The sequence below is a fragment of the Cupressus sempervirens genome, chromosome 3 (assembly GCF_028749045.1).
Source record: "Cupressus sempervirens isolate cs-2001-9-10 chromosome 3, ASM2874904v1, whole genome shotgun sequence".
Taxonomy (NCBI): Eukaryota; Viridiplantae; Streptophyta; class Pinopsida; order Cupressales; family Cupressaceae; genus Cupressus; species Cupressus sempervirens.
The window spans coordinates 1,084,991,845-1,085,016,957 of NC_143120.1; the positions used below are offsets into that span (position 1 = coordinate 1,084,991,845).

General features: G+C 34.8%; 2 protein-coding genes across 2 annotated transcripts; one reads left to right on the forward strand and one right to left on the reverse strand.

Annotated features, from left to right (window-relative positions):
* Window positions 1–21,732: 21,732 nt before the first annotated feature.
* LOC149570539 (uncharacterized) lies at window positions 21,733–23,237 on the reverse strand. The gene is made up of 2 exons (XM_089817914.1): window positions 22,961–23,237; window positions 21,733–22,819 (listed from the first exon to the last, which is right to left on the reverse strand). Exons 1-2 carry the CDS (start codon window positions 23,082–23,084, stop codon window positions 21,957–21,959), a joined length of 987 nt encoding a protein of 328 aa, XP_089674040.1. The 5' UTR covers window positions 23,085–23,237; the 3' UTR covers window positions 21,733–21,956.
* A 553-nt stretch (window positions 23,238–23,790) lies between these two features.
* On the forward strand, window positions 23,791–24,742 carry LOC149570540 (uncharacterized). Its single transcript, XM_089817915.1, has 2 exons — window positions 23,791–23,950; window positions 24,030–24,742. The coding sequence occupies exons 1-2, from the start codon at window positions 23,824–23,826 to the stop codon at window positions 24,497–24,499; spliced, it is 597 nt and encodes a 198-aa protein (XP_089674041.1). The 5' UTR covers window positions 23,791–23,823; the 3' UTR covers window positions 24,500–24,742.
* The last annotated feature ends 371 nt before the right edge of the window (window positions 24,743–25,113 follow it).

Genomic DNA, 25,113 nt, shown 5'->3' on the forward strand with positions numbered 1-25,113 from the left:
ATGATATTTGTTATTATGATCATACTTCGGTCTATTATGTGCTTGTGCTTGAGTTTCTTGATCTTGGGTGATTTTTCCCTAAGGCAAATTCTTACAAGTGGTGAATGGAAGCCAATTTCTTAGTGGACTATTTTAGAAAGATATCATAGGGAGAACTTTTAAATTTATGATAATATTATAGAACCTAATTAGGTAATTATCAAGATGATGCTAGTAAGATATGGTAACTTCCAACACCATGTTGAAGGATCTTATAGATGGACTCATAGCTTAGATGGTTTCCACAATATAGAAATTTATCAAAGAAGAGGAAAATTTAAAGAATCAGTTTATAATTGAGATACAAATCAATGCTCACTTGAGTTAATTTTTTGGGGCACAAACTAATTCTTGGAGAGTTAGAGATCAAGAAGAAAAATTAGGCAAAAACATAGAACCCATCGAAAAATCATAAAAGGGTATTTATGAGGAAGAATAAAAATATGAAAAGGTAATTGTTAATCCAAAATTGCCTCCTACTAGAAAGTCAAATTCAAATAATGATCAGTTTCAATGGTCACCTAGGATGCGCATGAAATGATGTAACAATTAAGTCATTTTCTCCATTTTATGTTATGCCTTAATATTTTAAGTCGTGACTGTGCGATTTCCGTGGTCGCGGGAGGTTGAGCACTAAGGTTAAGGTTGTGAAAGTGTGATTTACTTTGATTTCACCCAATCACATGGTCATGTTGACATGCTAAAATTTGAGTTGTGACGGCATGAAAAATCAAGAGTTCTAATGTCCAAATTATATCCTACACCATTAGATCATTCAGATCTATGGCCAACACATGATCACCATGGATTGAGAGGCGGTTAAGCCTTGAGTTGAAATCAAGTGATTCCCCTTATTTTACTTGGTTGCAAAAGTCAGAATGTAATTCTAGTTCAAGGTGTTGAGGCAACAATGACCAGTAAATCGTAGTTTTGAAAGTAGGGATAGTTATTCAGGGAAGGTGGTAGTGAGAATGTGATCATGGATGATTGAACACAAGGCATAAAGATTGGGTGCTGATAGGATGGCATAACGATGAGAATTGTTTGGTCCACGTAGCATAACATAATGGAAAAATCTCAGTTGGCCAAAGATTGTGATTGAGTTGGATGTCGGTAGTAGCGGGAGCAATTCCTTGAATGATCTTTCTGATTCCCTGCAACCACTTTCATTGATCCCTAGGCTTAATAAGTGCAAAGAAATACTCCACCACTGTTTGGTGAAGAAGTGATCCTTTTATGCATAGATTTACATAAAAGTTAGATCTTTTTGGTTTTTTGCAATGATTTGTTCTCTGGAGATTTGATTGTAGTGGTTGAGTTTTGTCTTATGAGGGAAGTCATCCAAGTCATACTTGCACTATAAAGGAAAACATTGTACTCTTTCTCAAGGTTAGATTTTTCTTTGTTTATTTCATACTACCTTGGCATGCTACTGTAAATTCCATGTTTCCTTTGAGTTATATGACTTCCTTCCTTATCTCTTTCAATCGTCGTCGTACTATGTAAATTTGTTTACCTCTCTTTAATGTACTACAAATATCTGTTATCTTCACTCTTCCCTTGAATGATAAAAAGTGAAGTGTCTTCCTTGTGTCACTCATATGATTGTTTGATCTATGTGTACTTTATAGATTAAAGTAGGGTTTGAATCCATTTATCTTTAGACTGTCACAATAATATTATTGTGCATGTATAGGTAGAGACTAATCTGGACACCCTATTTTGGTGCATCACCTCTTTAAAATAGATTAGGTAGTTTATTTCATGTATTCATTTTCCTTTTTCTCTTCAAGAATAGTTTAGGTGCATCCTAATAGTAGAGGAATCTAGCCTTCTTCGAAGATTCAACTTCATAGTTCAATTCTCATAGCTTGGAGATTGTTTCCATGTTTTACAAGGTTTTCCTTAAGTAAGACTTTGGGTAATGGTGCAAGCTTTTGTAACAACAGTTTTTGGTGTGCCCGGTGGGACAATGATATTATTTTTTAATATTCTAGAGTTTACTAGCATTGGGAAAGATTCCTTGTTCATGGTGAAGAAATAGTATTGCCTTCAGTATAAAGCCTTAAAGAGGCTCATTGTTCAAAAGTACTTGGTGACTCTAAGCTTTGAAGTACATCCAATTTCCAAACCAAAGTTGTTGTGATTCATGCCCAAGAGACACACAAGGGCATCTTCCAGTATCAAGAGCTTTCCCTTTCTAACACAAGAAGAAAAGTTAGAGTATCCTTGTCACCAATTAGGAGTGGGATAGTAGTACACACCCCACAAGATCCATTTCCACTCCTCTAGTTGGTAGATCTTGGCATAGGATACCATCCACTCATATTAATAGAACACTTGCTTATATATGGCTAGAGCTCATGCTTTCACTATCTTCAATGGTGGGAGCCCCTTCCTATTAGCTCAAAGGCATGATATACCAGTATCAACTATCAAGGGTGTACCTGAGCTTACAAGTGAAATCTCCACATCCCCTATCGAACATATTCAAGAGGTGTCTAATGTACGTAATATCTACAGTGTCTTTGAGGATGATATAGCGGTCAGACTCTTGGCTTCATCCTTGAAAGGAAAGGTTTTACAATGGTATAGAGGCTTGCCTCACAACTCTATTACTAATTGGGATGGGTTAGGGGTATGTAAGCATTTTGAGGACAAAAGTGACCATCTATTGCTTTTAGAGAAACTAAAAACTATCAAGAGGGCCCCTCATGAATATATGACTTATTTCAATTATAGATTTCAAAAAACATGGGATAGAATACCTACTACAGTAAGCCTTCTCTCAGTAACACATTCTTGTACTACCTCAGAGCCTTCAATAGTAATATCACTACCACCGCACAATCTATGAGGGGGGATACCTTATCAAATGCTTATGAGGTTTTCATAATAGCTAAAAGTATTTTTGATACAAGGAGGAAAGTTAGCTCCAAGGCCCGCAATGCCTTTCTTCCCTGACATGCCTAATCATCAACCTACTGTAGCCCCTATTCATGTCTCCTCTGTAATTCAACCTCATGTTGTGCTCCTAATAGCCTTGACATCCTCTAGTGGAGTCTTCTCTCAGTAACACATTCTTGTACTACCTCAAAGCCTTCAATAGTGATATCACTACCACCGCACAATCTATGAAGGGGGATACCTTATTTAAAGCTTATGAGGTTTTCATAATAGCTAAAAGTATTTTTGATACAAGGAGGAAAGTTAGCTCCAAGGCCCCCAATGCCTTTCTTCCCTGACATGCCTAATCATCAACCTACTGTAGCCCCTATTCATGTCTCCTCTGTAATTCAGCCTCATGTTGTGCTCCTAATAGCCTTTACATCCTCTAGTGGAGTTGATAGGATTGAGGCTATGATGTAGGCATTAATGTAGAATATAGATAGAAGAATGTTGGATCAAGAAAGGAGGATGGAAGAGAATAGTGCAGTAGTGTAGAAAATGGGAAATGAGTTGGTGACTATGAAGAGACAACAAGCTCAAAATAATAAGCCTTTCCAACTCCAAAGTCAAGGTCCCATTCATAGTAGAACTCCAAACCAGATTCATACCCCCTACAATCAGAATAGACCTATCAATCATTCTCACAATCAAATTAGACCTATTGACCACCCCCATACTTTGAACGCCAACCTACACATGACCTTAGTCCCTCAGAACAACCTAGCCCAAAATCAAGATTTATTCCCTTCTTCTAAAGTTACTCCTATGGATATTACATGTGCCAGAAGGGAAAATCTTATTTGGCTTTAATTGTACCAAAGTGAGCAGTTTCCCAGCAACACAATGCTAATCAACTTATTGATACCTTTCAGTAAGATGATTGTTCTTTTATGAACCACCTAGTAGAAGAGCATGGTAATGTAAACTAGAATTCCTATGCTTACAATACCAGGAGCAAGAAAAGAGCCATTGAGGAGATGGCACCTCAGCCTCCTAATCAACCTTCCACATCAACTGTAGTGCCACATATGTAAGCAGTCACCCAACAACACAATGTGAATCAACTTGCAGATGTTTCTCTACAACAGAGATGGGATGAAAGTAGAAATTATGTGAACAACCCATAGAGTATCCCATCTTAGACTTCTTCTTCCAAGGCTCTTTCTAGAACATCTAATGCTTATTTTAGTGTAGTAGAGAAAATGAGGAAGACTAATGAGAACATTTCTATGTGGGATGTTGTAACTACTATACTATCATAAAGGAGGCTATTGTGACAGGAGTTGGAAAGCATTGAACTTAGAAATCAGTCACCTAGCACAGAGAATGTTGTAAGCTTGGTGCAACCATCAAGAGAGGTAGAAGTAAGCAAAAAGGTTAAACCTCCTTCATTCTATGTGTCTTTTCTCATAGGAGATAAGCTAGTCCATAACTGTATGATTGACTCAGGGTCCAATAGTTCAGTAATGCCCAAGTGTGTTGTTGGTACCTTAGAAATGAAATATGAACCCATTGTTAGAGATGCGCTGCAACTTGATAGTAGTATCATCAAGACCGTGGGAATCCTTAGGAATGTTGAAATGGCCTTACATGCCTATCCATGTTGTATTGTAGTTCTAGATATATCAATTGCTGAAGTCAAGCCACATTTTTCTGTTTGTCTGTCAAAGGACTTCACTACTTAAATAGGTGGCTACATATCTTATGATCAAGGTCATATATTTCTTTTAGAGCTAGATATGGAACCAAGAATTCAATTAAAGTAGAGCCATTAGCCCTTCATCATATTGAGCCCTATACATCTAACCTCATCAATATGAATTGTACCATCCTAGAAGTAGATAAAAATGATACAGTAAATGAGCCTACCACTTCCTTATCTAATACACTTGATTTCCTCTTGGATGAATGGGCTAATGCTTATCAGTTTGATTCCATATTGAAGACCTTAGAGACCATCTTGGGCACATATTGTATATCAGAAAAGAATGCTCTCATCCCTAGCTTGATGAAAACCAAAGAAGATACAAATGGGATATGGAGCATGTACTTTGACAAATCAAGAAACAAGAATGGGTCATGGATTGGTGTAATGTTTGTTTCTTCTACATTATAAAAGTACTATTTCTCATTTAGGTTGAATTTTAGTTGTACTAATAATGTGGTTAATTATGAGGCTTTGATTCAGGTTCTCTTAATTGCTTAGAAAAGAGGAATCTAGGCATTAAGTGTGTATGGGGATAGTGAGTTGGTGTTCAACTAGGTGAGGAATCAAAATATCACTAAGAATAATTTGCTCAAGTCTTACAAACATAGGGTATGGGATTTGCTTGAAGATTTTAGTGCATTCAATATTCAAAGCATTCTAAGGAAAGAAAATAGACTTGTGGCAGTGGGTGCAACTCATGATGTCCCAAGAAGGCTTGAAGATGAAAAGAGACAGATAATTAAGATAGTAATTAGACTCGTTGTCCTTGATAATGATACCAATTGGCAAGTCTTTGAATCTAAAGCACAAATTATGAGTTTCTTGCAAAATGAGGTAAAATTTTCGAATAGAAATTAGGTGAGGTTACATGACTAATATGGAGATCAAATCATCAACCTTAGCTCCAAAAAATTATGTAAGGGCCTCATTACCTTAGAGAGTATCTTCAACCCTAATGACAAAGCAAGGGAAAGAGGCATGAATTTTGTTGCAAACAAAGGAGACCATGTACCAATCACAATCAATGATGAAAAAATGCTAAACTTGGGAAAGGTATGTTCTGAAATTGAACAAGAAAATTTTGTTCATCTATGTCAAGAATTCAATGATATATTTGCTTGGACATACAATGATTTGAAAAGATTTGATCCTAGCTTGTTTCAACATACTATAGATCTTGTAGATAATGTCAAGCCTATTAGGCAAAAATAGAGGCTAGTAAACCCTAAGATTGAGGCCCTATTGATAAATGAGTTGTCCAAATTAATTGAGGCCAATATCATTTTCCCTATCAAGCATTCCTCTTGGGTGGCAAACCTTGTCCCTATTAGGAAAAAGAATGGAGAGAGTAGACTATGTGTATATTTTAGTGATCTTAATCAAGCCTCCCTTAAAGATCACCATCCCCTCCCTTCTATGGAACAAATAATGTCTAAGGTTAGTGCTTCAAAGAGATTCTCCTTCTTGGATGGGTTCTCAGGTTATAATCAGGTGTTGGTCAAAGAGATTGACAGATATAAAACTACTTTCGCTACTAAATGGGGTACCTATGTCTATAGTAAAATTCCATCTGGACTAACAAATGCAAGTGCCACATTTCAAAAAGCAATAGAAATGGCTTTCAAAAATATGATTAAAAAAATTGTGTTGGTCTATCTTGATGATATCATAGTATACTCAAAAATGTAGCAGAGCATTTCAATCACCTCGGGCAGGTATTTTTGAAATGCAAAGAGTATGGGGTGTCCCTAAATCCAAACAATTGTATCTTCACCACTAATCAAGGAAAATTATTAGGGTATATTATATCTAAAGAGGGTCTAACTATCGATCTAGAAAGAACAAAGGCAATACTTTCCCTTACTCTCCCTAGCCACAAGAAGAGTCTGCAAATTTTCCTTGGTAGGATAAATTTTGTAAGAAGATTTATTCCTAACCTAGCTACCATGGTGAAACCTCTTATAGCTATGCTCAAAATAATATAGCCTTCTCATGGACCATGGAAGGGAAAGTAAGTTTTGAGGAGATCAAGGTAGCTATAGCTTTAGTTCCCACTCTCATTAATCAAAATTTTGATAAGGATTTCATCCTTTATACCTTGGGAGGTGAATGGAGTATTTCTACTATTTTGACGTAGCTAAATGAAAAAAATGTAGAGCAACCTATTACTTTTTTCAATGAAGAACTCAAAGAATATGAAAATAAATATAGCTACATGGAAAAGTAGGCTCTTGTAGTCATAAGAGCCCTAAAGAAATTCAGACACCTATTGTCTCATAACAAAATTCACTTGTTGATTCCTCATGCAAGTGTAAAAGATTTCTTGTTGAGCAAAGATATTAGTGAGAAGAGAGCTGGTTGGATCACCAAGGTAATGGAATACAATGTAGACATTCAGATCACCAAGGTAATAAGGATTGAAAAAGAGGTTTTCTTGGTATTAACAAAATAACAGGAGACAAGAAATGATAATACTAACGATTGGGTGAATGATATAAAAGCCTTCTTGGTTGGGAATGGGTATCCTTAGGGGCTAGATGAAGCTAGGAAAAGACAATTCAAGATGCAATCTATTCCTTAGGCTATAATTGATGGTGTTCTTTTTAGAAAAGACTTCAATGGAGCCCTACTAAGATGTGTTGATATAGATCAAGTAGAGAGAATAGTCAAAGAACTTCATGATGGTCCTGATGGTGGCCATTTTTTAGCAAGGACTACTGTAATGAAAATTATGAGAGCTAGTTATTACTAGCCCTCCCTATTTCATGATTTCAATAAACATGTGAGGAGGTGTGAGAAGTGTGCTTTCTTCTCAGGTAAGTAGAGACTTGTAGCTCTTCCACTTCATCTCGTCCAAGTAGATCAACCTTTTGCCCAATGGGGACTAGATTTTATTGGTTCTACCAATCCTCTTTCTAGCTCTAGTCATAAATGGATTTTAGCCACTATAGACTATTTTACAAGATGGAAAGAGGTAGTAGCACTAAGAGATGCCACAAAACCTTCAGTCATTGAATTCATTGATGGGATTGTAACTAGGTTTGGCACCCCTTCAACTATTATTTTAGATAATGCTAAATCATTCATAGGAGATCAGATTTGTACATGGGCACTTGATCATGGTATTTACCTAAGCACATCCTCTAACTATTGCCCTCAGGGTAATGGCTTGGCCAAGTCATCTAATAAGAATTCAATTAGAATCATTAAGAGGATGGTGGAGGATAAAAACCAAAGATGTTGGCATCAAAAGTTGGGGACTACTCTTTGGGCTAACAAAATCACACCCAAGAGAGCAATAGGAAATTCTCCCTTCACGTTAGTCTATGGTAGGGAAGCTAGGCTTCCTGTCTCACTAGATTTTCCTACTCTTGATTTGGCTCATCAGTTGGAATTGATTAAAGACGATGCTATGTCTGTATGAATGGCAAGCCTAATGGAGTTAGAGGAGAAAAGAATTCAAGCCATCCAAACCTTAGAGATACATTAGCAATAGATGAAGACGAGCTTTGATAAAAAAAGCTAAGGTCAAAATCTTTAGGGAGGGTGACCTTGTGTTGAAATGGGATGCAGACAGAGTGAAGGCTAGGAGACACTCTAAATTTGATGCCTTATGGAGTGGCCCTTGTGTGATCATTAGTTGTAAACAATCTAATGGCGAAGTCTTACCCATCCCTGTTAATGGGATATATCTCAAACCATGTTTCTGATGATTATCATTATCTCATATACATAGTTAGAGTATTTTTTCTTTATTTTTCTTTCCTATTTTCAAGAAGTGCATGAGCACCTATTTTGTCTTGTAAAAGAAGGGTCTAGTTCTACAGTTATTTTGCAAGTTGTAGAGAAAGAAGATTTGTTATGGCACAAAGTGCAACAAAGGTGGTAAACTAATGAGTTTATGGTTTTAGAGACTCTGTAGCCCAATGGATCTTTTTGGTCATTGGTCATATGTTAAGTACAATTACATTCCACCTAAGTCACCAGAAATGTTAATCCAAAATTGCCTCCTTCTAGAAAATCAAACTCAAATAATGATCAGTTTCAATGGTCACCTAGGATGCACATGAAATGATGTATCAATTAAGTCATTTTCTTTGTTTCATGTTATGCCTTAATATTTTAAGTTGCAACTGTGTGATTCACATGGTTGCAAGTAGTTGAGCACTGACTAAAGTTAAGGCTATGAAAGTGCATTTTGCTTTGATTTTGCCCAATCGCATGGTCATGTTGACATGCTATGGTTTGAGTTGTGACGGTGTGGCAAAGCAAGAGTTTTGATGTCCAAATTATATCCTACATTTTTAGATCATTTAAATCTATGGCCAGTGCATGATCATTGTAGATTGAGAGGTGGCTAAGCCTTGAGTTGCAATCGAGTGATTCCATTTCTTTTTCTTAGCTACAAATGTCAGACAATAATGCTAGTTCAAGGTGGCGAGGTAGCGATGACCAATAAATCATGGTTTTGCAAGTAGGGATGGTTACTCAGGGAAGGTGGTGGCGAGGATGCAATCATGGATGATTGAGCGCAAGGAATAAAGAATGGGTGCTAACAAGATGGCATAATGATGAGAAGTGTTTGGTCAACATAGGAGAACTTAATAGCTAAATCTAAGATGACCAAAGATCGTGATCGAGTTGGATGTCAGTAGTAGCTAGAGCAATTCTTTGAACAATCTTTTTGATTCCCTACAACCACTTGAATTGATCCCTAGGCTTGATAAGTGTAAAGAAATACTCCACGACCATTTGTTGATCCATTCATTCAGTCAAAGATTAAATAACCATCATTCCTAACCTCTTAGAGATTTTTTTGGTGAAGAGGTGATCCTTTCATGCATAGATTTATGCAAAATTCAAATCTTTCCAATTTTTTGCAGTGATTTTTCTCTGGAGATTTGATTGTAGTGGTTGAGTTTTGTCTTATGAGGGAAGTCATCCAAGTCATACTTGCACTATAAAGGAAAATATTGTACTCTTTCTCAAGGTCAAATTTTCTTTGTTTCTTTAGTATTGCCTTGGCATGCTACTATAAGTTCCCTATTGCCTTTGAGTTATATGACTTCTTGCCTTATCTCTTTCAACCTTCATTGTATTGTGTAAATATCTTTGCCTCTCTTTGATGTATGGAAAATATCTATAATCTAAACTCTGTGTATCTTTTTTCTCTTGAATGATAAAAAGTGAACTATCTTCCTTGTGTTGCTTATATGGTTGTCTGATTTGTGTGCAATTTATAGACTAAAGCAAGGTTTGAATCTATATATCTTTAAACTTTCATAATAATAGCACTATGCATGTATGGGCAGAGACTGATCTAGACACCCTATTTTGGTGCATCACCTCTTTTAAATAGATTAGGTAGTTTCTTTTATGTATTCCTTCTCCTTTTTCTCTTCAAGAATACTTTAGGTGCATCCTAATAGTAGAGGAATTCAGCCTTCTCCAAAGGTTCAACCTCATAGTTCAAGTCCCACAACTTGGAGGTTGTTTCCATGTTTCATGAGGTTGTCCTTAGGTAAGACTTTGGTTAAGGGTGCAAGCTTTTGTGACAATAGTAACCTTATTTGAAACAAACACCTAGACCATGTAGGATTATCTTTCCTCTACAAATTTTCTATACAATTTCATCTTTAAACACCTTCCCAATCCAATTCACAAAAGATTTCTAGGCCAAAAAAATCTAACCAACGTCCTCTCCACAATTTCTCTAAATACCATTAGTTAGTTCCTAGGTAGACCTTAGTAATATCCAAAACTCCCAATTATGGGATATATTGTACAAGACCATATGAGAATTTTTTTGAAGTATCCTTTAAATGACACTAAATAACTAGAAGATATTACAAGGGATATTTAGCTTAACTGCCCTAATCTGTAAGAGAATTATTCCCAACCCCTTCAAGTATATATTAAAGTATTTTTTAGATAATGTACTCAAAGAGACATAATTGTAGAAGATGACAAGGTGGAATGATATAATTATGAAGAATATATATATATATATATATGATGAAGGAAATAGTGTGCTAAAATCCACTCCTCCTTAGAAACCCTCATTACCACCCTAAAAATATAGAGTGACATCAATCCCTTATACAAGTTTGATATATAATGACTCATTGTCACAATAAAAATGAAGACTAAAATGGAATAATTAGACTTCAATACCCTTTAGGTAGAAAGATCATATGATGTATTACAAAATGTGAATGTGTATATCCAGTCCTACAGATCAAAGCCCCACATGTGCATCATAATTATAGGATTAGAATAAACAAAAAAGAAATTTGTTCCAAAAACTTAAGAAAGTGGTTATTTTTTCATTGATATACATTAATAACCTTCTTATGGATACACATAATTTGGAACAATAAATTTAAATCCCTTTATCACTTCTAGAGGTATGATACCTCCTCGTGAAGATTACTATGGAGAATCAACTTTGATGTAGCCCAAGATGCAATAAGATAACACTTTTTCCAATCTCAAATAGGTATTATGAGTATATTATTACTATGTTATAGGAAGTATATTTAAGGATGTTATAGGAGTATATTTGTAACAAATAAGAAATTAGGTAGATAATAAAAATGAATCAAGAATCAAGATAGATAAAAATATATAATATTGCAAGAAGGGTGAATCATTAGACATATGTTCATGGTTATCTATATTATATTTTATGGTTCATGAAGATAAATTTTACTTATTTAATTTTATAAACTAGCTAATTCTTAGGATGGGCTAGCTCCTTACTCCTCTATATGCCTTTATCTAGGGTATAAATACAACTTCACATAGAAATGACTTGGTGCTCAGTTCTATATTTTTGGTTCTCCTATTGTCTTGATAAAATCCTTCACTAGACTCTCTAGGTTGTTTTGCATCATAATCTACCTAAATACCATAACTATATATATGTCTCTATTGGCTCTTTATAAATAAAAAGGATCTCTAATTCTACATCTCAAACTCCTACAACTTTAAATTGTTTTTTCTTGAAGTTCCATAACAATATAATGGATTAAATAATTTTTGGCATTCATTGAAAAAGGCTAGAGTTTAGAATTTCATTCCAAGCATGTCAAGATCATACTTTTAACTTTTGCTCAATTAATATGTCAATTATGTTGATTCATATTTTTGAAGAAGCGATTTGTATGCCATAAAGTGGTACTTTAATTGATTTTGGCCAATAAGTACAATATTTTTGTATAACCAACAACTTAGCACCTTTGGAACTCATTATAAATCATTATGAAACATTAAAAACTTTTTTATATTCTCATTGTATATAATTAAAGACTCACACGATAGACATGGTCTTGTGTGGACACTTGCACAATTGATAAAGGTTTATGTGGAGACTTGCATAATAATTTAAAAACCATTTACTATAATATACAATAATGGAGAGTAATTTATAGGTTATGAATGAGATTACATGTTAGTACATATAGATTTTTTAAGACACTACCAAGATAAATTACCTTTACCTAAATATTATATATAACTCTAAAATAAACAATTCTAAATAATTTTAATGGAAGATCTAGTAAACTTCAAAAAATATTACAAGCCATGCACATGAATTGACACTAATACTAACCTTTAAAAAAAATTGATCATTGTAATGGAAAGAATGAAGGAGAACCATTGTGTTGAGAAGTAAGAGTGTTGAGAGGTGGTCTGCAAAGAAAACTTCGTTAAGATCTCTATGAAGTCCCTTAAAATTGCCCATCCACATGAAGTTGATATCTAAAATTGAAACAAATTGATAAAAAGAGACCATGAAAGTGTTTCAAAGAGACCATGAAAGTGTTTCATCTTTAAGAAAGATAAACTAGCACTTGTACCTATAGGTCCAAGATTACATTGATTAGACATGGCAATAAATTTTTGAAAACACTGCAATATGCCATGAGAGCTGATTCTCGGAATAGCTCAAGGTTGTGTCATTCCAAGGAATAATATGGAAAATTTGTGACATGTGCACAAAGTCGAAAGCATGTCAAAATTATAAATTGTAACGTAATGAAGCCTATCATAGAGGCACCTAGTTGTTAATATAACAAAGAAATCAACTTACTCAGCCTCTCCAAAAGTGGTTACCTTCTTATGCTGGATACAGAAAAGCTCGTAACTAGCAATACTTGTCAAAGAGCCACAATAGAGTTTGACTGAATATGGCTAACAAGCTACCTTTGGGGTCATGTTGGATAGCATGTTGCTTCCAATCGTACAGACATTGCATGTGGACAAAGATAGATAGGTGCTTCTATAGGCACCATCTTTCTAGTTTTAGTTTCCTTTTTGATATTTTTAACACAATTGCATGTGAAACATCAGTATTACCCATCAAAGAGCTTGGATTAATGTAACTATTTTTAGCAACAAATTTGTAGATATATTTCATAATGATAGAATTACTTAGAGCTTAGAAGTAAGGGAAAATATGCAAATGGGTATTTGTTATTTTGTATCATATAGATACAAAAGATTACCTTATTTTGAAATGGTGTTTATTTTCTCTTCTAAATCTACTTGTTTGATTTGTTTTTGCAACCTTTTAGAAGATGTCAACTGGCTAAGCATACTAACAGTGAGTTTGACAAGGCATAAAAAGGTGGAACCATGATATGAGAAACTTAAAAGATTTTCTATAGTAAGAATTGACTCCCTTGCCTGAGTGATGTGAGTAATGTAGAATCATGCCTTTCATAGTGATGATTGCATTCAATAGTTTAATTCATTTTTTCTAACTTCAATTTCAGTTGAATTTATTTCATAGTGATTATTGCATCCAAAGAAAAGAAGGCTACTAAAAAGAAGCTTGAAGCTCAATCAACTGGTGCTAACTAATGCACAGGTTGAGGAGTAGCAGGAGGAGAGTGTGTGTGTAGAGACAAATAGAAAACCCTCCCAAGTCAGAAGGAAATCTTCTGGAAACAGAGATCTAGGGTTTAATGTTTGGAGGAGGGAGATAAAAACATAGTTTTCTTCCATAGATTGGCCTTCGGGAAGAAAGAAGAGAAACATTGTTAAACTATTTCTTGATGATGATGACCAAGAAATTATTGAGTGGAAAAAATAGAAGATAGAACCAATTCCTATTTCAGGAAATGTATAACCCCCTAGCTACCCAAGTTAACAGTAACTTGCAAAGTGATTTCCTGAGGTCATTTCAACTGGTGATCAATGACCAAATGAATGAGGACATGACAAGTAAGGTCAAAGAGGAGGTCCAAGTTAGAATGTTTGTTTTCAGTATGAATTAGTATAAAGCCCCCAATCTTGATAGGTTTCCTCCTACTTTCTTCCAAGATTTCTGGGACATTGTTAAGTACAACATGATCCATGATGCTCGTGACTTTATCAAAATGGGTAACCTGCTAAAGGAACTCAACCAGACCGTCATTGTTCTCATACCTAAAACTAAGGATCCTAAGAGGATAGAGGATTTCAGACCCATTAGCTTGTGTAACACTATTTATAAGATTGTGGCTAAGTCTCTTTGGATAACTCTGGCAGAGTTAAGGGTTTTAAACTTGCCTCCTGGTGCCCTCCACAAGTTATCTAGCAATTTGTGGATGATACTTTCTTATATTTGGTATCTCCTCTATCCATGAATGCAAAGAATGGAAAGAAACTCTGAACTAGTATGCGTTGGTCTCTAGTCAATGCATGAATTACACCAAAAACTTGAAAAGTGTATTTCTTTAGCACTATTGTCAGTTTGAGGGAAAAGGTGACCGGTATTCTTGATTGCTAAGAGGTGTCTCTCCTAGACACTTATCTAGGTCTCCTGCTTACTATAAAGTAAGTCCCCAATCAATACTAGAATGGCTTAGTTGAATACTTTCAAAGAAAGTTTATGGGCTGGAAAGGTAAAATCTTGAGCAATGCTAGGAAACTCCAACTTCTTTCTGCCTCCTTGCAGGGCAACCTGGTGTATTTCCTCTCCATTTTCAAAACTATGGGTAGATTCAGAGACATTCTTCCTTGTCTAACTCATCACCATGCATGTCTAGAAAACTAAGCAACACAACCAGAATGTCAACTCCCTCAACCTCATCTCCACTCACAAGACAACCAAGGTGGTTCAAATTTTGAGGCTCATGTTTTTCAATTATCTAATTGCGCTCTACCAGGTCATCAATCTCCAACACTTGGAAAATATATAGGCCATTGTGAAACACATCGTGTTGGAGACTAGAAGAAAGTTTCTCACTAGTATAGAAGATGGATCTATGCTCCCTATGTGATTCTACAAGGAGTTGTTGCAGGTGACAATGACATGTCGCTCCTCTTCAATGAGATTTCAGTGTTCCAAAAGGAGTTGAGATCTTGGGTTGACATGGATCTAAGGTAGAGTATTTTATTCCAAAATCCTCTACCTTCTTTTAACGTGTCCCTTGTTACCAGTAACGCGTGAATCTCAATATATTTATTGTCTTACATGTCATGGTTGTAATTATGTCCTTACCCCTGCTCATGAAAATGGTATCAAACATAGCTTCATAGCTACCCTCCTCTACATGTTAGGCAGTTTTTGTAAGAAACATTGTGGTGAGGTAGCTGGTTATGCTCCCTCCAAGAAAATCCATGTTAATTAACTATTCTTGCCATGGTGTAGAAACCCCTTTCCCAGCATAGGGTAAAAAAATTAGAACTTCTGTTTATTTTACCAAAATAAATTACGGGGTGAACCATTTTTTGACCTGAACAACACACTTCTTAGTGAAGGATCCCTAGAGAAATAGCCTATTGGCTAATAAAAAATATAAAAGTGATATATTTACAAGGCAATCCATTTACAATTTAAGCATAGACTATTCCCATGCTTGAGACATCTTTGGTTAAAGCATAACCCATGCCAAATTCAAAACCATTATAGCTTGTAATACACAGAAAGCACTCCAAAATTAAATATAATAAGAATGACCTAAGAAATATGTGTAGAAATGGTAACATCTTTAAATCAGTGAATGAGCTATGTTGGATAGAGAAGTCAATGAGGCACATAAATAGACTGTTCACTTGCGAGCGGCTTAACCAACACACTCAAACCATTGACTAATAATGGTTAAGAGTGGGCCTAGCCACTCTTAACCAATACCCTAAGACCAATGCATAATAGTGGCCCCAAGCTATTGGATAAGAGTAGTTGGGCCCACTCCTAGCCACTATGAGTCAATGGTTCCAGTGTGCCAGTTAATCTAGGTCATTCACTTGTGATAAAAATCATGATTCTATCCATGAGTTGATGTTTTTGCTTTTCCATCAGATGCATTGTCTTGTTACCCAAGTAAGAGAAAATGGCTTAAGAATACAATATACACTAGGATATACACAAATGATAGGGAAAATAATATAAGTAGATTTAACATTTTAAATTATGTCTCTTGTGCTTTTATCCAATGTATTTCAAGCCATCTTTTGCCCTTCTTTAGTCGACTTCTTTTAGTCATAATATTTGGATTTTTATAATCTAGTCTATATAAAACTGACACTTGTTCATTTAAAAAGTAAAATAGTGGTGATCACTAACATATATATATGGAAGATATGTAATTATTTCTCTTTTTTGAGATTTTTTTATTATATTAGCAAATAAAAAATAACATTTGTTTTATATAAATGTAAGTTTTAATTACATACAAATTTATAGTTACTATTAGAAAAAAAATAGTTAAATTTTGTGATAAAGAGGAAATCTTATAAAAGATGTTAAGATATAATTTATTAATATTTTTAAATTTTTAGGTGTTTAAAATTTAAAAAATTAATATATTTTAAATTATTTTGTTTTGCTTTGGTTCAAATTTATATTTATTGAACTCATTATTACACATTTAGAAATGATCTTTTATGTGAAAATGACCACATAACTCATGGGATTAATCTAGCACTCTATAAACTATTCAATCTCCCTTAACTCAATCATTGATAGTTAAATGCATGTTAGAATGCATTTACACACTTTTTTAAGAATGTGTCCAGCTAAAAGGGTCAGATTCTGGACCCATTGAAACTTCTTTGGTGGAATGCAGTTTAATACTCCAAACAAATTTTGAAGATAGAAATAAAGTGTCTTGTGGTTCAAGAATGAGCTTGTAGGAAAATAATGTAAACTAGATTGTGTTTCTCACTCTTGGATCTAGATGTCATTTTCACATTCTACCATGATTTCAAATGAGAGAGTGGGTGTCCTTAAAAAAATTTGAACTTAAAAGTTAGGATAATATGCTACATCGGATAAAAAAGATAAGGCTAACATGGACTTATTTAAGTAATATTAAATTTAAAGTTCAAAGATCAAATCAATCATCAAGAAATCATATTTTCATTTTTCTATTTTTTGACTTCACAATTGATTCTAACAAATAATAGACATGAATTGTGAAATATTTCAATTAAAAATGTTAATTAAAATTTTAGTTTATGGTTTATAATCATAATTTGATGCAGTGCAAGGTTGGGTGAGTCTACAAAGGAGATAACACAGTCCCTAGTAAATATAACATAGCAAAAACAAACAAGATATAATTTCAAGAGACCACTTGATTAACAACAAAGATTCAATTACATTTAGTGTTCACCATACATTCTACTGATGAAAGCATAGCTAGCATGCATAATAAACCATATGTCAGGCTATAAGGTCTTCCTAGTTATGACCAATATATACAATTCTAGATTACAAACCAAAGTTTGTTATCCAAGCTCTAACTTCTTCTTCATGAGTATGTTATCCAAGCTCTAACTTCTTCTTCATGAGTAACCTTCCTTGTCACTTCCTTCTAAGACTTGAGTATATTACATATATAGTCATCAGGACATGCATGTAATCTTAGAGTTCATAATCTCCAATAATAGGAAATATGCATTACATTAAATATAGGACTGGCCCAATGAATTAATGACCAAATACATAATATATTACATTACATTATGTGGTCTTAGATATAGGTCCACATGTTAACAAGGAAACAAGATCCAAGGATGCACCAACTAAATTTTAAATATGGAACCGTGCTAAAGTAAATATCAAGCATCGCTAGAAGAGAAACTAGTGGAAAACAACACTTGAAAAGATGAATCATAACATACACTACCAATCACATAGGATTATGTGCACTTAGGGTAATGATCCATGATATGTTGCCAATATGAATCCAAGAGCACTAAATCTGAAAACAACAAACAAGTGCTTTCCAATACAAACTACCAGGGAGGTAACTATAAAATAAAAAACAACAAATATATTTTTGGGTGATGCAAGATGGCCAACAACCCAAGGATGTTCCTACATCAGACACCCAAAGTGACAAAGAGATGTTTCATAACTTGGGACTTATGAACATTTGAAGGAATTCAAAACATAAATCCCATGCTCATTCTTAATCCACAAATCCTCTTCATCAATCATCACAAAATTTTGTCCAAACTTACTATTGCAACAATCTATGTCATTGAAAATCCCAATTCTGTTACTTTACTACAACTACCAGGATCAAATGAATCATACCTACTATATGCATTTATCTAATTAGGAAATTTCTTTCTTCTACCTCTATTCTTCATCAAAAGATCAACTAACTTCAATTCAAGCTATATTTTATCAACAACAACCTCAATCACAAGTTTTGTTTTCTTCAAACCTAAATTCTTAATAATACTTAGGTTCTTTTCTTTGATAGCTTCTTCATCCTTCAAATGAAATAGAATAAATTTCTTACCATCCTTTTAAACTATAACAGTATTCTTTCTACAATCATGTATAGCTCCTCTATCAATTTGCCAAGGTCTTCCAAGTACAACATGGAAAACACTGATGTCCACTACATCATATAATGCTCCATCCTTAAAAGGACCAATGCTGAAATTAACATGACATTTTACCATAAGGAGCGAGATTTTTCAGTGTTTGCAAATCAAGTTTCCTAGTCATCTCTTCAAAAGCAAGATTATCAGTACTTCTTTCATCCATATAACTTTACAATATTTACCTTCAGACCTACAAATGGTTCACAACAAGTTCCTTCTTTGCACTAATTTGAAAATTCATGCTTGGCCAACATGATTATTCTTATCAAAATAGATTCTCCATCTTTTGGTGAAGCCAAATCAAGAACAGAAGATTCCACTTTATGTTCTTCATTTATACCAAGTTTTGTTTGTCAACTTTCACATTAGGACATCCAAAATGTCAGTGATCATCCTTACCACATTTTCAACAAGTACCTCTTAAAACAAACTTCTTTTTAGGAACAAGTTGCTTACCCTTATCAACTTTGGTAACTTGCTTACCTTTCTTTCCTTCCAATTTTTCTTCATTTTTCAATGCATACTGATAAGAATCTTCAAATGAACTAAGTTTCAACATACTCAATTCATCCTAAACATTGAATTTCAAAACATTAACAGACCGTGCAACCTTTTCCTTAGAAGATTCATGATGTCTAGATCTTATTTGTAGCTTATAAAATTCCTTAGTATAAGCTTTCACAAACATATTTTTCTACTTTAGGTTTTTCAAATTCTTAAACAATTCAAGTTCATATTCTTCAATCTAGAAACCATGGATTTCCATCTATTAATCTTAGGTTCATCGGTATCTTCTCTATCCTTTTGCAATTCTTTTTGCCATAAGGTAGCATGACCTTTCAACTTAGTATGTGCTAACCTAGCTCTATGTTGGTCTACAAAATTTTCAAGATCAAAGTAATCTTCAAGTTCATTAATCCATCTGTCAATTCCTCGAGATCTAAAGAACCAAAATAATTTGAGTCTTCCATTCTATGACTTACCATTTTTGTCATACCTTTTAGAATTCTTTCTTCTTCTACATTGATCTCTACTTTAGGTACTTCAAGATCTTTAGTAGCTTCAACATATTCTTCTTCGGCTTCAGGGTTTCTTCTCAATCCATTCAAGACATTTCAGATCTCATTCTTCTTCTCAGCCTTGAATTCTTCAAACATATTCTCCTACCTCCTAGGGTTTATTCTTCTAGGCAACATTTTGACAACAACAAGGTGCAACTATCTCAAAATTTGATAATTTTTCGACCAACAAGGATCAACGGGTCTATAATAGGATTCCAAACAAAACTTGAACAAGTCCTTTCCTCTATCACCTCACAATCAAGGATATCAAGTCTTCACAAGATCTCTAAGATTAATTAAGATCGTATCAAAAACTATCAAATCTACTCTTCTAATAAATCACCAACAAGATTAACCTTTGCTCTAATACCTCTTATTGAAGTACAGGACCAAGTGAGTCCTGAAAGGAGATGACCAAGCCCCAAGGAAATATAACATGGTAGAAGCTAACAAGATATAATTGAAAGAGACCACTTGATTAACAACAAAGATTCAATTATATCCAGTATTCACCATACATTCCATTGATGATAGCTGATACCAGGATGTAAGGCCTTCCTAGTTATAGCCAATATAAAATTCCATATTACAAATCAAATTTTTCTATCCAAGCTCTTACTTCTTCTTCATGAGTGACCTTCCTTGCCACTACCTTCTAAGACTCAAGGAAATTACATATATAGCCATCAGGACATACAAGTTGGCTTAAAGTTCACAATCTCCAATAATAAGAAATGTGCACTACATTAAATGCAGGACTGACCCAATCAATTAATGACCAAATACATGATACATTACATTACATTATGTGGTCTTAGATATAGGTCCACATGTTAACAAGGCACCAAGATCCAAGAGTGTATGAGCTAACTCTTAAATACATAACACGCAAAATTAAATATCAGACATCACTAGAAAAGAAACCAATGGAAAATGGCACCTGAGAAGATGAAGCATAACTTTTGCTCTCGATCACATAGGATTATGCATAATTAAGGCAATGATACATGATATGTTCCCTTGATATGAAGCCAAGAGTGTTGAATCTGGAAACAACAAACAAGTATTTTCCAATACAAACTATTAGGCAGGTAATTGTAAAATAGAAAACAATAGATATATTTTTTGGTGATTGAAGATTGCCAACAACCCAAGGATGCACCTGCATCATAATGAATATCCATTATTTAATTTATCAAAATATTACTTAACTCATCCTTAATATAAGTTGATTGAGTTAGTTATTTAAGAGAAATATACTCTTTATATATAAAGTATAGTTTGTTAAACTAATGAATAGAAGTATTCACACACAACCAAATAGTGTAAAAGCGTCAAATAAAACAGAAGCTGGAAGTGTAAACAAATATGATTTAGGAAAATATCAAGTCTAAAAAAACCATCTTAGAACGAACCTTATGGAGATTTATCATGCAAAAGTCATGAAATAATCTAACATAAACTTTTAAAATTGTCTTGGCAAATAAACACAAAGGAATGATTAATTATGATAATATCATTTAGTGAAAAAGATTTAAAATGATCATAGTTGAAAATATATTTTTTCAACATACTCTAGATCCATTAGACCTTATTAAGAAGAAATTCTTATTTAGTATAGTTTTAGATGTAATTATAATAATGACATATCTACATTCTAATCATTGATATGTTACATGTTTTAAATATTAGATATGTATGTTTTAAATAAAATACATTATTATATACTAATAAGTAAATCTCAATATTAATTTATCTCTTGAACAATTTTATAATTCATTGATTTATAATATATATCAAAATTACTTTAATAAACTTAACTACTAAATTCATATTAAGAGATGTAAAGATGTGTAACATGAGGGTCGTCCTTAAAGATCACACACTAAGAAAAAAATGAAATTGGATAAATTAATTTAAATTAGTTAACACTTTTAACATAAGAATCAAATTTGAACACGTGATATTTAGACTCTTTTATATGATGAATCATTTTAATTGAACCAAAATATTCAATTAAGATAAGTCAAAACCATACAACTTTTGTAATTGAATATCGCAAGCATTTTATGATTTAACTCTTTTTAACCATTTAAAATGTAAAAGAAAAAAAGATCATAATGGTATATCTACGAGTCATAAAAGTAAAAGATAGCACTTAATCTTTACCAAAGAATTTTGTGAATGAGCGAATTCGAAGATATTTTGTACAACGGGAGGGGCTATACGACATTATCTTCTTCCCCTGCTTTATTCATTGAATTTTATACAAAGAATTGCAATTGAACAATGGCCACTAGATAATTAAATGTAAGATCTAAAGTTGAAGTAGACCAGTGATCGTCATGACTACACCCAGAGTCTTATTGGCTCAGCCGCTTACGACGTGCAATCGCAGCAATGGCAGAGAACATTTGTGAAATGCCTTCGCATAAGAATGGCTTGGGACGGTCACACATTTCACTTTCCACGTACCCATTGCTACTAATATCTCTTTCTTCCTTTACCTTCTCATGATGATTGTCTTCCTTCACTTTCTCCCCATCTTCCTGCAGAAGCGCTTCAGCATCTTCTGCACCACTCATCTTCAAGCAACTCTCTGCGCCTTCAACGCCTTTGCCATTTGTCTCTTCTACATGATCTCCACGTTTTTCCTGAACAACTTCTTCCTGTTGATTCTCAGATTGAGACACACACTCTTCCTTCTTTATAGAATCATCTACTGATTGCAGAGAATTTAATGATGGTGTAGCTGCACAATCTCTTGTTGGAACCTGATCTCCCGAGATCTGACCGTCTTCTTCTTCTACCAGTGGGTGCCCCGGCGACAATGGCTCCATCTTCATCTCAGCTTCCTCAGATATGGTTGCCAACTTATCACCCAAGTTATTTGCTTCTTCTTCCTCTTGTTGTTGTCTGTTGGGTGGATGATGATGTGGGCGATGGGGAAGATGGGAGGAGTGAATGTGGAAGACGTGGTAAGGAGCGAATGTGTCGCGGGTGAGTTTGGGCATGGAAATATGCAGCAGGCCCTCCTCAAAGCTGACTCTTATTCCACCCACATTCACACCATCCGGGATTTTGAAAGGCTTGGTGGGAGTGCCGCTCTCCACCACCCTCCATTTCCACCTGAGCGTTCCCATGATGTCTTGCAAGTACTTCTCTCCACGTATCACAAGACACCGATCCTTGTCCATTTCCAGCTGTATATCTTCTTTCCTCAACCCTGCACAACATCAACACATGTTCAGGTAATCATATGAGAACAGAACAGAACAGAACAGAACGACCTAGGTATATTTCGTATGTTGTATAAATGATCATGTGAGAATTAGAAGAGAGAGAGAATGAAAGATTGAGAGGTTACCTAGAAGATTGATATTGAGGAAGTAAGAAGAGCGGGTCTCTCTCAATCGAATTCTCTCCACCGATGGCGGCTGCTCTCTGCAAGCTGTAATCCGTACGCTACTCACTGCCAAATTTAACTCCATTGAGAAATTGGACTTGATAAAACAGCGTCGATGTCGGAAGCTTATATTGAAGGTGGCAGGTAAGGCTAGCAACAAAACTCAGAAAGAGTAATCTTTGAATAGAGATAGTGTGTGTGTGTATATGGATGCTGTAAACTTCAAATGTGGTGAGTTGAGCATGTGGTTGGGGTCATGAGACTCGTATTTAATATATTTGCAGGCGCAGTTACTCTTTGGGAAGGGCAGATAAACGATTCCTTTTGTTCACTCAAGTTTTCACTTTCCGTCAAACTTGGTTTTGGAGGTGGGTGTGGAGGAGACGGAGAGCATAAAACCAAGCAGTCACACAGTACTTTTGCTCTCCTCATCGTCAAAAGAAAAGAATGTCTTGCTTACCCTCGAAGTAACTCTCCTTATTGTAAAACGCCTTGTGGGCTTTCACGTGTCAACTAGAAAGCCTATAAACTCATTTGCACACTATTTTAAAATAGAACTTTTTAATTTGGATGAAAGCACGAAGATTTGAGATGGAACGTTGTAGAGCAGTTGCTTGGGCGATACGCATCCCTGTAATTCCATATTCCATTCTTGGGTGGTTCCCTTTTACTTGGGTAACAAGAGAAATGAGTCTGACGGAAAGTGAAAAACATCAACTAATTCTCCTCACAGACGAATTCTATATTTACGTGCTCTATCTGCTCCTCTATCACTCATTTTACAAGCATTACCTGGGAGTGACCTCTACGAATAAGAAGCTGCAATGAAGTTGAATTTGGCAATGGGAAGTGCGCGCAGAAGACATGGCCGACCTCGACTCGAAGGATTTTATGGCGACGTTAGACTGAGAGAGACTCGCTGCTCCTACTTTCTCAATCTCCTTTTTCAGGGTGAGTGAATTAAAGTTATATACATCACTAGTTGGAATCGTTGCATTTTCTTGAGACTTTTTATGTTTATGTTGTGCAGGACGTTTGAGCACGGATGAGATAGAGGTGGAGCTGGACAAGGAGAGGGGTCTCATATTTCGTGGAAGAAGTTACTGCAAAGAGTTGGGAATGGTAAAGTGGAAGTCATGCCGCCTCATGATGTCTACGAGAAGAACGCCTTTCAAGATTCCAGAGGACGTGAACGTGGGCGCCACAAGAGGCAGCTTTAGAAGACATAATTTGCATGTTGTGATACCCAAATTCTCGAAGCAGAGCAGAATGAGTCCATGCCATGTCATTCACATTCACTCCTCTCCTCGTCAACTGCTGAAATTACCAGCTGCTGTGAAAGTAAACCAGTCGTCGTCTTGTTCATGCACAAGTGAAGTCATTAACAAGGATACAATCTCTTATTCTACGAGCTCTGTGTCGAACGCACATGGAAAAATTCAACAAGATCGCATGAGGAGAAGGACAAAAATAAATAAAATCACTCCAAACAGCCAATGATTTTCTTATTCGTAGATGCCAACCATTCTTTGTAAATAAAATAGTCAATCTCTCCTGGGACATATCATTCAATGTTATACCTCTTAAGCATGGAATAGTCCATGCCTGAATTGTAAATTGTAAGAAAGACTTTGCTTCTTTACGGAGTCCGGGAAGAAAAAATTCAAATGTATTCACATCTTTGCATAAACGTGGGAAATTCTTATATAAAAGGACAACTCCAACTTATTTTAATATATCAAATTTTAAATTTGAATCTAAATTATATTTATTAAACATTATAGTACATTATTGCATCATTATCTAATCATAATAGTGACAAGATCAATGTACACCATGCATATCATAGGGCTTATTAGCATGTCTTCAACGTGTTCTAATTATTAAATTGAATCAAAGGGTTTGTCTAGAAAGATAGTACAACTCATGCCTACAAGCTCCAAGTGGCCTAGTCTTTAAAAAAGAGAGTTTTACAATTGAAGCCAAGAAAATTTAGAAGATCTAAAGCATACATATCACTACAATGGATAGAGTTTGTAAAAGAATCATGATTACTTATTTGACTACGATTACTAAGATTGCTTCTTTACTAAAAGGTTACAAACCTCAAATTA